General features: G+C 35.2%; 1 protein-coding gene across 3 annotated transcripts in view; it reads right to left on the bottom strand.

Moving 5' to 3' along the window:
- SRP54 (signal recognition particle 54) overlaps window positions 1–12947 on the bottom strand; it is a 40077-nt gene that overhangs the window by 18756 nt on the left and 8374 nt on the right. For 2 of the 3 annotated variants that reach the window (XM_060619496.3, XM_060619497.3), the window contains 6 exons: window positions 10209–10321; window positions 7304–7395; window positions 6260–6344; window positions 4599–4703; window positions 2406–2472; window positions 2268–2325 (listed from right to left, as the gene is read on the bottom strand). In XM_060619496.3, the coding sequence (XP_060475479.1) occupies window positions 2268–2325; window positions 2406–2472; window positions 4599–4703; window positions 6260–6344; window positions 7304–7395; window positions 10209–10321 (520 nt within the window). Of the gene's footprint in view, window positions 1–2267; window positions 2326–2405; window positions 2473–4598; window positions 4704–6259; window positions 6345–7303; window positions 7396–10208; window positions 10322–12468; window positions 12806–12947 lie in introns of those variants that run through there. The other variant, XM_060619498.3, reaches the window with a different exon arrangement.

Genomic DNA, 12947 nt, shown 5'->3' with positions numbered 1-12947 from the left:
CACAAATTATAAACTCTAAATTTTCACAAAGCAAACACACCCAGATCAAAAAACAATAACCAGCACCACACTCCCTCCTAAGCGTAATCACAATCTAGTCATAAGATCTCATTTGTAATTAAAAAAAAGATCCCATTTGTAATCAACTCTACAGTGGTCTACTGATATACAGGAAGATGCACTATTTTAAATGTTCATTTTGAGGAGTTTTGACAAATTTACATATAACCACTACCACAACAATCAAGGTACAAAGCACTGTTAACACTCCATTTCAATTTAAAATTATCTTTCTGTGTGGTTGTTTGTACTGACATAGAAAAAAAGCACAGGTGGACACACTAAAAACTGGTAACTAGGAAGTGAAACTGTTAGTGCTTTCACTTCTTTAAAAGTTTTATGTGAAATAGTTTTTTTTAACACAGAACAAATGATAATATAACAAACAGTCCAACATGTACCACCCCCTAAAATAAATGCTAATATGTAAATTTAACAGCCGAGATGCAGTTCAAATTCTTCCTCAGTCTCACTCCCTTCAGTCCTCCCAGAGGAAACAATGATACACTAATACTTTACTCCACACATACATGATGTTTCTTAAGTTTACATGAGCAAAGGAGAGATTATTTAATAAATGGTATTGAGATAACTGTTTAAAAATGCTCTGGCTTTGGGGGTCCGTGGGTGGCTTAGTCAGTTAAGCATCCAACTCTTGATTTTGGCTCAGGTCATGATCTCAAAGTTTGTGAGATTGAGCCCTGCATCAGGCTCTGCGCTGACCATGTAGAGCCTGCTTGGGATTCTACTGCACGCACTTTCTCTCCCTCTCTCTGCCTCCTCCCCTGTTCATGCTCACACGTGCTCAATCACCCTCTCTCTCACAAAATAAATAAATAAGGGCACCTGGGTGGCTCAGCCATTTAAGCGTCTGACCCCAGATTTCAGCTCAGGTGAAATCTCACAGTTTGTGAGTTTGAGTCCCACGTGCTGACCATGTGGAGCCTACTTGGGATTCTCCTTCTCTCTTCCTCTTTCTCTCTGTCCCTCCCCTCCCTCGCAAAAAAAAAAAAAAAAAAAAAGAAGATAAACTTTAAAAGAAAATGGTTTGGCTTTGGCCAATAGTTCAAGTAATTATCAGCTAAATTATTTACAAATTTTGAACCCTAAAGATAAAATTTTACTATTCCTTGATTTTTTATCCCTTGATTTTTAAATCTATATTAGAAACCATTCTTATCCTAAAAAGATAAAATTCCTAACATTATTCTTTAATCTACCTGTAAGACATTATCATAAAAAAACTGAAAGGAGGGGCGCCTGGGTGGCTCAGTTGGTTAAGCGGCCGACTTCAGCTCAGGTCCTGATCTCACGGTCCGTGAGTTCGAGCCCCGCGTCAGGCTCTGTGCTGACCGCTCAGAGCCTGGAGCCTGTTTCCAATTCTGTGTCTCCCTCTCTCTCTGACCCTCCCCCATTCATGTTCTGTCTTTCTCTGTCTCAAAAATAAATAAAGGTTAAAAAGAAAAAAATTAATAAATAAATAAATAAATAAAACTGAAAGGAAAAAATTTTAAATAAAGAATACATGAAAGCGAAAGTTCGTTCGCATTTCTAGCCAGCCAAAAAGTAGAAGGCAGTGACTAACAAAATGATATCATTCATTTAATTACTTCAAAGTTTAGCTTCTTTAAACTTTCTTTCTAAGGGTATAATAAACCATTTATATTAATAATGTTAAAAAAATGCTATCCTCTCAAAAAGTCCTAAATTCAATCTAGACTTGATTTTTTTCATCAATCATTCTAACATGTATAAACTACCTACCTGAACTACTGTATCAAATGAAGGACAGCAATGATCAGAATCTCTGAGTTAATAACAAATTATAAGCTATTTTAAGATGATCAAACACAACTTTTTAAAATTATGTACTAAAGAAACAGTATGGAATTCACCAGTGTGTATTTAATCGAGGAATGCTTCAGATAGGTCTTAAAAGAAACAACAGGAATAGGGAAGCAAGTCAGAAGGCATGCAAGGCAGGATGGTAAATACAGGCAGAATTATGAACTAAATAATGTCCACTCTGATCTATAAGGCTGGATCAGAAGAGTCATGGTACAATAATAAAAGATAATTTATTAATTATACCCTACTTAGTTCCAGAAAGATTTAAACTTCTAAGTAAATATTAAAAATGTCACAAGATAGCATAAAATAAAAACTTAGAGAAGACATGAGTATCAAAATAAAAACCAGAAACCCACCTTCCATAGAATGGAATTCTTGCTTTGGTAGCATTCTGTTTTAGTTGGTCAAAAGCTCCTATAAAATAAAGAATTAATGAGTTCTCAGACTTGAAAATAAAAATTACAGAGAACGGTTTTCAAATTTAAACACATTACCTGCTCTGAATGTGTCTGCACATATCAAACAGGTCTTCCAACCTTTCCTCTGGTAATAATATGCTAACTGGGAAAATAATATTTAAAAAATACAATATCAATAAATACAAATTATTATACACAAAATACTTTTGTTTACTCTTGTTATTTACTTAAGGATTGAAGTAAAACTGCTCATATCCTCCTGAGAGTAGTATTATTACATTTTTAACAGTTTTAACTTTAATTTCAGTTAGTTACCAGTATAATATTAGTTTCAGGTGTATAATACAGTGATTCAACACTTCCATACAACACCCGGTGCTCATCACAGCAAGCGCATTCCTTAATCCCCATCACCTATTTTGCCCATCACCCCACCTACCTCCCCTCTGATAACCATCAGTTTGTTCTCTATAGTTTAAAGAGTCTGTTTCTTTTTTAAGTTTCTTTATTTTTGAGAGAGAGAGAGAGAGAGAGAGAGAGAGAGAGTGAGTGAGCAGGGGAGGGGCAGAGAGAGAGGTAGAATCCCAAGCAGGCTCCGCACTGTCAGTGCAGAGCCTGACACGGGGCTCAATCTCACAAATCATGAGATCATGACCCAAGCCGAAATCAAGAGTTGGACAGTTAACCGACTGAGCCACCCAGGCACCCTAAGAATCTGTTTCTTTGTTTGTCTCTCTTTTCTTTTTCCCCTTGCTCACATTTGTTTTGTTTCTTAAATTCCACATATGAGTGAAATCATATGGTATTTGTCTTTCTCTGACTTATTTCACTTAGCATAATACTCTCTAGCTCCACTCATGTCATTTCATTAATTTTTTTGATGTTTATTTTTGAGAGAGAGAGAAAGACAGAGTGCAAGAGGGACAGAGAGAGAGGGAGACACAAAATCCAAAGAAGGCTCCAGGCTCTGTCAACACAGAGCCTGACGCAGGGTTCGAACTCAAGAACCTTGAGATCATGACCTGAGCTGAAGTCGGACACTTTGACTAAGCCACCCAGGCACCCCCATCCATTTCATTTCAAATGGCAAGATTTCATTCTTTTTTATGGCCGAGTAGCATTCCATTATATATATACATATATATATATATATATATATATATATATATATATATATACACACATATATAAATTCCATTCCATAACATTTCATTATATATATATTATATTATATTATATTCCATTATATATATAATATATAATATTATATATATTTAATATATATACACACACCACTATTATTACATTTTTGAACACAGCAAACATTCCATTATATATATATACATATATATATTTATATTTATATACACACACCACTATTATTACTTATTTTTAAATGTTTATTTCTGAGACAGAGAGAGAGAGACAGAGCATGAGTGGGGGAGGGACAGAGAGAAAGGGAGACACAGAATCCAAAGCAGGCTGCAGGCTCTGAGCTGTCAGCACAGAGCCCGACGCAGGGCTCGAACCCACAAACCGTGAGATCATGATGTGAGCCGAAGTCAGTCGCTCAACTGACTGAGCCACCCAGGCACCCCTACATTTTTGAACACGGTGAATTTGCTAAAGAGTTTAAATTCTAACTGCCATACAGTAACATTCAAAGGACATAAAATGATCAAGCAATACATTACCATAGTGAAAAATACTAACCACTATTAATGTTAAGTAAAAATAAATAATAATAAATCCTCTAAAAAATAATCCTTTTTTCTTTTTTTATAGACTATAACATAGTTGAGGCTTGTGAAACAAAATCCGGTAACAAACTTGAGGCACTTAATTCTGAAGAAAGAGGTGGTATGATGAATTAAAAATTAGTAGAAGGATATGCAAAATAAAGATCTATGATTATGTTGGGGGGGACACTGTGAAAAGAGAGCCTGGAACCACAGGAGATAAGCTAAACTTTCCATGTTCTCTTCTCCAAAAATCATATCCTCATGTCCTTAAAGTATAGGAACAGTCTCTTTGGTAAAAGAAACAGGATAGCTATGTAGAAGTCTACGATTCTTATAAAAAGCAATCACAAGGGAGACTCTGGGATTCTTTCTTCTTACCGTACAAAAAGCTATTACAAAAAAATAATAAGATATATCAAATAACACAAAATTGTAAAGCAAGCATTCTAGCCTGGCTTTAACATAAAACTTGATATATACAAACATGTATGTTCCATGACTTTTTTTAAAACTAAGTATAATTTACCTTTGAACATGTTGTTGTTTTACCACTCCCTTGCAATCCAACAAACATGATCACATTCTGTTTTCCTTTAGTGGGTGTCCATGCTTTAACTCCAGGGTCTACAAGCTATGTACCAGAAATAAATTAGTAAGATTGGCTTAACATACGCTTACATTCAAAACCCCTATCGCCACAACTTCTAAATTGTAAAAATAATTTAAAGGCACTTTGGTATAAAAGGCAACCATAATCCTACCATTCCCATAAAACTTGACTATTTCCCTATTTTGCCTACACAGGCAAATTTTCTATTTCAGATTCTAGATAAAAAGCAAACTGGAAATAATGTGAGGAATCCTACAGAGTTTAGAGATCAGACCTGGGTCTGCCACTAACTAGCTGTTCAGTTTTCTCAACTACAAATGAAGAAGCATGACTGGATAAATTCTCTGACCTCATTTACGTCTGAATTTCTTTTTTTATTTATTAGTCTATAAGAAACCAAAGGAATAAATGAAACTATTCACACAATAAATGGAAAAATACTAGAAGACCACTAGCAGACATCTGTTGCTCTAAAAAAAGTTTTTATAGTTCCTTCTTTTTCTCCCCCTACCACTGAACCTATATCTGTTTTTTTTAATGTTTATTTATTTTTGAGAGAGAGAGACAGAGCACAAGAAGGGGAAGGGCAAAGAGAGAGGGAAACACAGAATCCAAAGCAGGCTCCAGGCTCTGAGCTGTCAGCAGAGAGTCCAAAACGGGGCTCGAACCCACGGACTGCGAGATCATGACCTGAGCTGAAGTTGAACGTTCAACCAACTGAGCCACCCAAGTGCCCCTATTTTTTTCTTTTTTTTTTTTTTTTTGAGAAAGTGAGAGAGAGTGAGAGTGAGAGACAGACAGACAGAGAGCACAAGAGGAGCAGAAGGAGTAGGGGTGGGGGGAGAGAGAAAAAGAGAGAATCTTAAGCAGACGCCATGCACAGCATGGTGCCCAATGGGGCTCAATCTCCCAACCATGAGACCATGACCTGAGCCAAAATCAAGAGTCGGATGCTTAACTGATTGAGCCACCCAAGTGCCCCAAAACCCATACATATTTTTTAAAGCTCTAAGATTCTCACCATTATTTTCATGACCACGGAAGCATAATCAGTTCTAAGGTGATACAAAGTAATAGGCTATATTTACCACTTGCAAAATAAAATTTCACCAATTGCTCATAATCTAAACAAGAGTTGGGATATTTGGTCTTTTCAAAGGGAATTCTGTAAACAATGAACAGTTCAGAAAAGAAGACTTGTCAAGAGTGACTTTCCATACAAAAGTAAGACCAATAAGGCAAACCTGATGCTAAAGAGGATAAACTCAAGAGAGGCCCTTCTATCAATTAATCTGTAGTGAAGTTTTACTTTTTGTAACCTGGCTTTGGGAATTGTTGCAGGAATAGTACTGGCCTTTCATATCTATACTCAGAACTTTGTATTCAGAAAAGTCAATAATAAAAATAGGCCCCTTTAGAAAAGTTAATAATCTTTCCGTTAATATTTTTAATACAGATGAATATTCTATAAAAATGTAAGTAAGTATTCTGAAATAATATTCTTGTTCGCAGTGCTAATGTATTTTTACCCACTGAGGTCTACAGAGAATCACAGCACAATCCTGATATACTCTTACCTTCACAAGTTCTTTAAATACAGCGTGCTGAATCATTTTTCTTTTGTTAAGACCAGATGCCATCTCTTCAAGATCAATAGCAGACCTTCATGATGATGGTTATTTGTGGGTAGGAGAGAAAAGCCAGTTAAGACGTTCTGAAAAAAAGTTTCTGCTCCAGAGAATGTAAAAATATTCAATCATTCACATTAGTAGCCCTCTGATTAACATGCATATAATTACCACAGATTTATAAGTCTATATCCTAAAAAACTGATCAGGAAATATTAGACGGAAGACTGGTTAGTTTTTCAAGGTTTTTTTTTTTTAAAGTCTAAATATTAATGTGTCCTCATATCACCACAAAGTATTAATTTTATTTACTTATTTTTACATATATACTTTATACATCTTTACACCCAGCAGAAAACAGGATTAATTTCTCTAATTCTAAATGTGTAAATGCCAGCAGTTCTACATTCATTACCCAGTCTAACAGTATGAAAAGGAAAGATGGCCTGGACATGACAAGGGCAAGGATTCAAGAAGTTAACTGAGGTGCCTGTATTACTCTATGAGCCCTGCCCCAGTCAGTGCCTTTCCCAGTGAACACAGTAACTGAGATGACACACATTACTCCTTCATTCAAATATGGACAGAAAATCAAAGAGGAGAACAAGAAATGAATACAATTCTCCAATAATGAAGGAAGCTCATTAATGTCATCTTAAGCCTGAAAAGGATAAACTGGCACCACTTTTGTATGAAGAATTGTTAAAAGGCTTTTATATTGAAATACTATACTGTATATGATTGAATCCATCCAAATAAAGGAGTAAAATGGAAAGAAATCCATAATTAAATGAAAGCCACATGTAAGTTTAATCTTTGAAACATCATTACGGAAACATACTATAAATACAGTCTTGCAAAATATGAGTTCTATTCTTTTTAAATGCTTAAAGCAGAAACATTTCTTGATATAGCAGACTTTTCTGGTTAGCTCCTCATCTCAGTAAACTAAATTTAGTTTTGCCTGCTTTTTACCTGATTAATTTAACTTACTTTACATTTTCTCTTAGTTGCTTCACTAGTTTAATATTAACATCTGCTTCCAATAATGCTGTACATACTTCTTTTAGCATAGCATTTAATACCTGCAAATAAATAAATACATAAAAATTTAACACAACCCCCCAAAAAAGTTTAACACTCCCCGTGTATCATTTCAATCTTATAAAAACAATGGCTGATTACTCATCATATACTACCATAACTTAATAAAAATAATACTACACTATTATAGGAAAAAAAGTTTTTCAATTAGCCTTAGAAAGAGCATTTTATCAAATGTCTAATCATGTTGTCAAAATAAGACATTCTATTTAGTTTTATTCAACCAAATATTATCACAATTTTATTCCTATATTAACGTAACAGTAGTAAAGACTTTTTCTTTAAGCCAAAGAAAGTTACTACGCAATAGATGCTGCTATTGAACACCTTCTGTGGCTAATACACAGCACTTTATATTCACTATATCTGCTTAATTGCACTACCATGGAGGAAAATATAACAACAAAAAAAAATAATAACCAAGTCTGACCTAGCAGTCTTACTATTTCCACTCAGAGCAGAGGAACAAAGTTGAAAAGAAAACTATCCTCCATTGATAACTCACTATCAGGGCACCTGGGTGGTTCAGTCGGTTAACCGCCCCACTTGATTTTGGTTCAGGTCATGATCTCATGGTTTGTGAGTTTGAGCCATGCATCAGACTCTATGCTGGGAGCCTGCTTGGGTTTCTCTCTCTTTCACTCTCTCTCTCTGCCCCTCCCCCGCTCACACTCTGTCTCTCAAAATAAATAAACATTGAAAAAAAATTAAAAAAAAACTATCATCATATATTTGCTGAGTTACAAGGCCAGTTAAAAGGTCACAAACTATAAAGTCTTAAAAATGGTGAGGCCTTTGTTGCTCATGTAAATAAGTGTTTACACACTAAACTGTAAGCTCCATGAGGGCAGGGATTCTGTAGTCTATTTTCTCACTGCCAAATCCCTGGTGCCAGCAAAAATGTATTCCTTGGGGCACCTGGCTGGCTCAGTCAGTGGACGGTGTGATGCTCAATCTCAGGTTGTGGGTTTGAGCTCCACACTGGGTACAGAGATGACTCAAACATAAAATCTTTAAAAAAAAATGTAGTCCCTCAAATCTTCTTGAATGAATTCCCATCTTCAACTCACTTTGTACATCCTACAGAGGCTTATCAGATCTATCTCTCACTAAAAGGGCCTGATAAAAATGGAACTGATCTTTCATTAGAGGGATTTCTTCTTGTTAATTCCCTAGCAGCACAGTACTAGGAACAGAGAAGTTTGCTAATTCAAGCAGTAGCTTTAACTCTACTTCCCACTAAGCTCTTTTCCCTGGTTTCTTTTTTTCTCCACTATAAACATAAACAGCACAAAGGTTACACAATAGGGAAAACTGTTTTGAAAGCTGTTGTTTTATTTATTCTGAATTCCAAAGACTAAACAATGGTTATAATTATTAGAAAAAGCACTGGATGAGGAATTAGAAAAAAGACACTAATCCTGGTTCTTCCAATAAATAAACATGTGAAACTGACTTTCTGTTGCTGTTAACTAAGAGGCTGGACTAGCTAAATTCAAAGATGGTCCCAAAATTATTTAATTCCATTAGCTTATTAAAATATTGATAACAAATTCTGCATTAGAATTTCTTTCCAGTGAGCACAGAGTAATGTACAGAAATACTGAATCACTGTTATTATACATTGTATTGAACTAATATAGCACTGTTTGTTAACCACACTGGAATTAAAATTTTTTTTAATTAAAAAAAAAAAAGAATTTTTTTTTTCAAACTTCCAAGTTAGAAAGTACTTTTCATCTATTATTTCATTTGATCCTTAAAACCATCTTATAAGGTAAGTGCTTTTTTCTTATTTTATACATTAAAGAATCTGAAGTTGACTTGCCCAGATTTCTATCACAAGCTACTAAGTAGGTCACTAAACAAGGTCTTCTAAAACCAAATTCAGTACTCTCCCATTGGTACCACAAAATATAAAGTATACTTTTGGACTCTCATCTTTTTTCAATTGACAAATCATTAAGACACAAGACATGGGGGGAAAAAGAAAGAAATATTTTAAGAATTTTTTTAATATATTTTTTTTATTTTAGAGAGAAAGGGGGGCAGAAGAGGAGACAGAGAGGGAGGGTGAAAGAGAGAGAGAATCTTAAACAGGCTCTATGGTCAAAACGACTAACACACTCTGCATGGAGCCAACAGGGGGTCCTGAGACCCTGGGACCATGACCTGAGCTGAAATCAAGAGTTGGATGCTCAACTTTCTGAGCCACCCAGACACCCCCAGAAAGAAATATTTTAAACTTAAAACAAGAAAGCCAGGAGGAAGAGTATTTCAGACACCATACAAGGAATCATCTTACAAAATCTCTAAAACAACTGAGTGAAGATTTCAGAGAAAATGAATCAAAGTAGACAAAATAAAAATACTAGCCTTTAACAAGAATGCTAAGTAAAAGTCAAAGAGAAAAAGGTGAGACACACACACATGCCTAGCCAAGAAAAAAGAAGCAGGACAATGAAGTTTTAGGCCTATGTCAAGAGACAAAGCAAAAGTGTATCTCCAGACCTAAGCCCTTTTTTAAAACATAAAATGTATGTCATTTTTACATGTTAGTTAAGGTTCGGTTTTTTGTTGTTGTTGATTCTTTTTTTCTAATTCTTTATAGCAAGTTAAACAGTAAGATGGTCAACTCAATAAAAGACACAAACTAGTGTCTTCAGTTTTAAGTGTTTACCTACAATGATTAAATCTACAACAAAACAAATACAAACATTGAGATTACTGATAATTCACCTCCCCAATGCTAGTAATGATGTGCTATCACACGCATTTCACATATTTTACATACCTCTTCATTGATAATGGTGGCATTGCTCAATGAGCGTAATGCTGATGTTATTTTTCTTCCAAGGTCTGCTAGTACCATCTTGAAGGCTTTGGTAGATGTGATTACAAGAAAATCTAGGAAAGAAAAAATTAAATAAAAACATTTGAAAATAATCAATACCGGTTCCCATAACTGGAGACTTCTAAAAAAGAATATTTAAATTCAAATAAAGTACTTTAGTCTTCAGATACTGTAACCTTGGGGTGCCTGGGTGGCTCAGTCAGTCGAGTGTCCGACTTTGACTCAGGTCATGATCTCATGGTTCCTGAGTTCAGGATGCACATAGGGCTTGCTGCTGTCAGTGCAGAGCCCGCCTTGGATCCTCTGTCTCCCTCTCTCTCCGTCCCTGTCCCTCCCCGGCTTGTGTTCTCTCCCTCTCAAAAATAAACAAACATTAAAAAAAACAGATACTGTAACCTCAACCTCTATAGCCTCAATCTGCCACTTTAATATAGGCATGCCCAAAAGCTAAACCTACCACTTGATGATGTATACCTAATTAGAATATTTTATACAAATCAGCAAATTTAACCTATCAGATAATATGCTTTGAGGAAATGATGGTATGATCTCAAATCTGGAGATACATTTGAACATGGACATTTTGAACATACATTTGAATATGAGAAAGAGAAAGAAAAGATGATTTCCACCCAGAAATATTGTCTAATTTATCACATAAAAAGACTTTTGTAAACTATTTTGATTCATGCTCTAAGCCAAAAAAAAAAAAAAGTTTTAATTAATAGGACACCTAACTTTTCACACACATTATATTAGCTCATCTTACTCTTCTAATAACCAAGGAAAGAGGTATATTACTAATCTTCCCATTTTAAAGCTGTTCTTGATTCCCCAACTCTGAAACAAGATAACCTCAAAGACCCTATCCAGCTCTAAAACGTTACAGTTTTATAAAGTATGCAGATATACCCATTACACTTAAGTCCTATGCAAGGATTTATGGACGGTAAGCAAGCAAGCATGACAGGTGGTCCCTGGCCTCAAGTTGCTTATCCACTAGCTGGTAAAACAAGGCACATGAATGAATGGCAAAATAAATACTAAGAGAAGTCCTCTTGCCTGACTGCCTTGGAACCGGGACGTTGGCTTTTTCCTACCTTCAGGCTCAAACGAAACATCAGCTCTTCCTGGGTCTCAAGCCCGCCAGCCTTTTTGGACTGGAACTACACCACTGGCTTAGCTCTCCTAGGTGTCCAGCTTGCCAAGTTGAAGGATCTTGGGGCTTAATTAGCCTCCATGATCACATGAACCATTTATTATTCCTTATAATAAATCTCTTTTTATATATGTGTATATATATATATATGTATATATATATATATACACACACACACATATATATATATATACACACATATATATACACATATATGTAAATATACACACACATCCTATTTTTTTGTGGAGACCTTTGATAATACCAGTAAAGTATGAGTTCAAAGTTAGTAATGAAACTTTATGATCAATGGCCAATGATTATTTCTATAAAAATTCTAAGGAAGAAAAAACAGGCTCAAGGAGACAGAACAGGCTGTACAGAGAAGTTTGAATGTGAATTTGATCCTGAAATATAGGTAGAACATGGACAGGTGGAAAAGAAGACAAAAAGGAATTTGAAGATGATATAAGCAGAAATTGAGACATGGAAAAGCCTGGGACATACTTACAACTTACATATACATATGTATGGACTTGTAGATCATTAAATATGCATTATTTAGGAGACAGTAAATTATACATTCTAGTCAGAACAGTGGGCTATCTAATTAAAAGGAAATGCAGTTAGTAAAGGGCTCTGAAACCAAGTTAAAAAGTATCAATTATCTGGTATAAATAAGTAGTATCAGCAGAAAAGTTCATTTGTTCAAAACAATTTAGTAACTCTTCTGAATTAATCCAATCTAATATAGTCAACCAAGATAATCTAGACTAGATCCTACATAGAGAGTATACAGGAGATTAAAAATAAGAGAAACAGAAGGACAAAATTGCTGACTCATTCAACGTCCAGAAAGCGGAGATGAGGGGAGTCAAAAGAAGCAGGAAAGGAAACGCACTCAAGGACTTATCACTGGCAAAGAGATATTCCAGGTTGAGCTCCAGATTAAACACTACACTTCCACTCACATAAAATTAGGTAATTTAGAACATAAAAAATTACTAACAATACTTGATGGAATTGAAAACAATTGCTTACCATAACTTGTTTACAATTACATGGTTACTTCACCTAAAAGACCAACTACTTCATAGAAAAGATCCAGCACTTTTTGTTTCTTCTCCCATACTCCTTATACTATTATTGCTTAAGTAAATATTCTTGAGGTAAAAAGAGCCAGATGTTTCAGTTCATCTCCTTTACCACTGTGTTACCAGGAGAGATATAATCCTAATTATGACACCACAATTTACTTTTTTAGAGATCATGTCATAAACATGTCATCCTCCATTTTAAAAAGCTATACTAGTTAACTAAAATAAACCTATTTCCCATATTGGCCAGATCTTTTTTAAAAAGCTTCTGTTAAGTTTCCTTTCCTTTTTTAAAAAAAACTTTGAGAGAAAGAGAGCAAGCAGGGAAGGGGGGGCGGGCGGGGGGTGGGGAGCAGACAGAGGAACTGAAGCAGGCTCTGTGCTGTCAACAGAAAGCCCGGTGCCAGGTTGGAACTCATGAAC

Source organism: Panthera onca, chromosome B3 (genome assembly GCF_046562875.1).
Source record: "Panthera onca isolate mPanOnc1 chromosome B3, mPanOnc1 haplotype 2, whole genome shotgun sequence".
In the NCBI taxonomy this organism is placed as follows: Eukaryota; Metazoa; Chordata; class Mammalia; order Carnivora; family Felidae; genus Panthera; species Panthera onca.
Note: the sequence above shows the minus strand (reverse complement) of the source record. Positions and strands in the feature narration are given on the sequence as shown.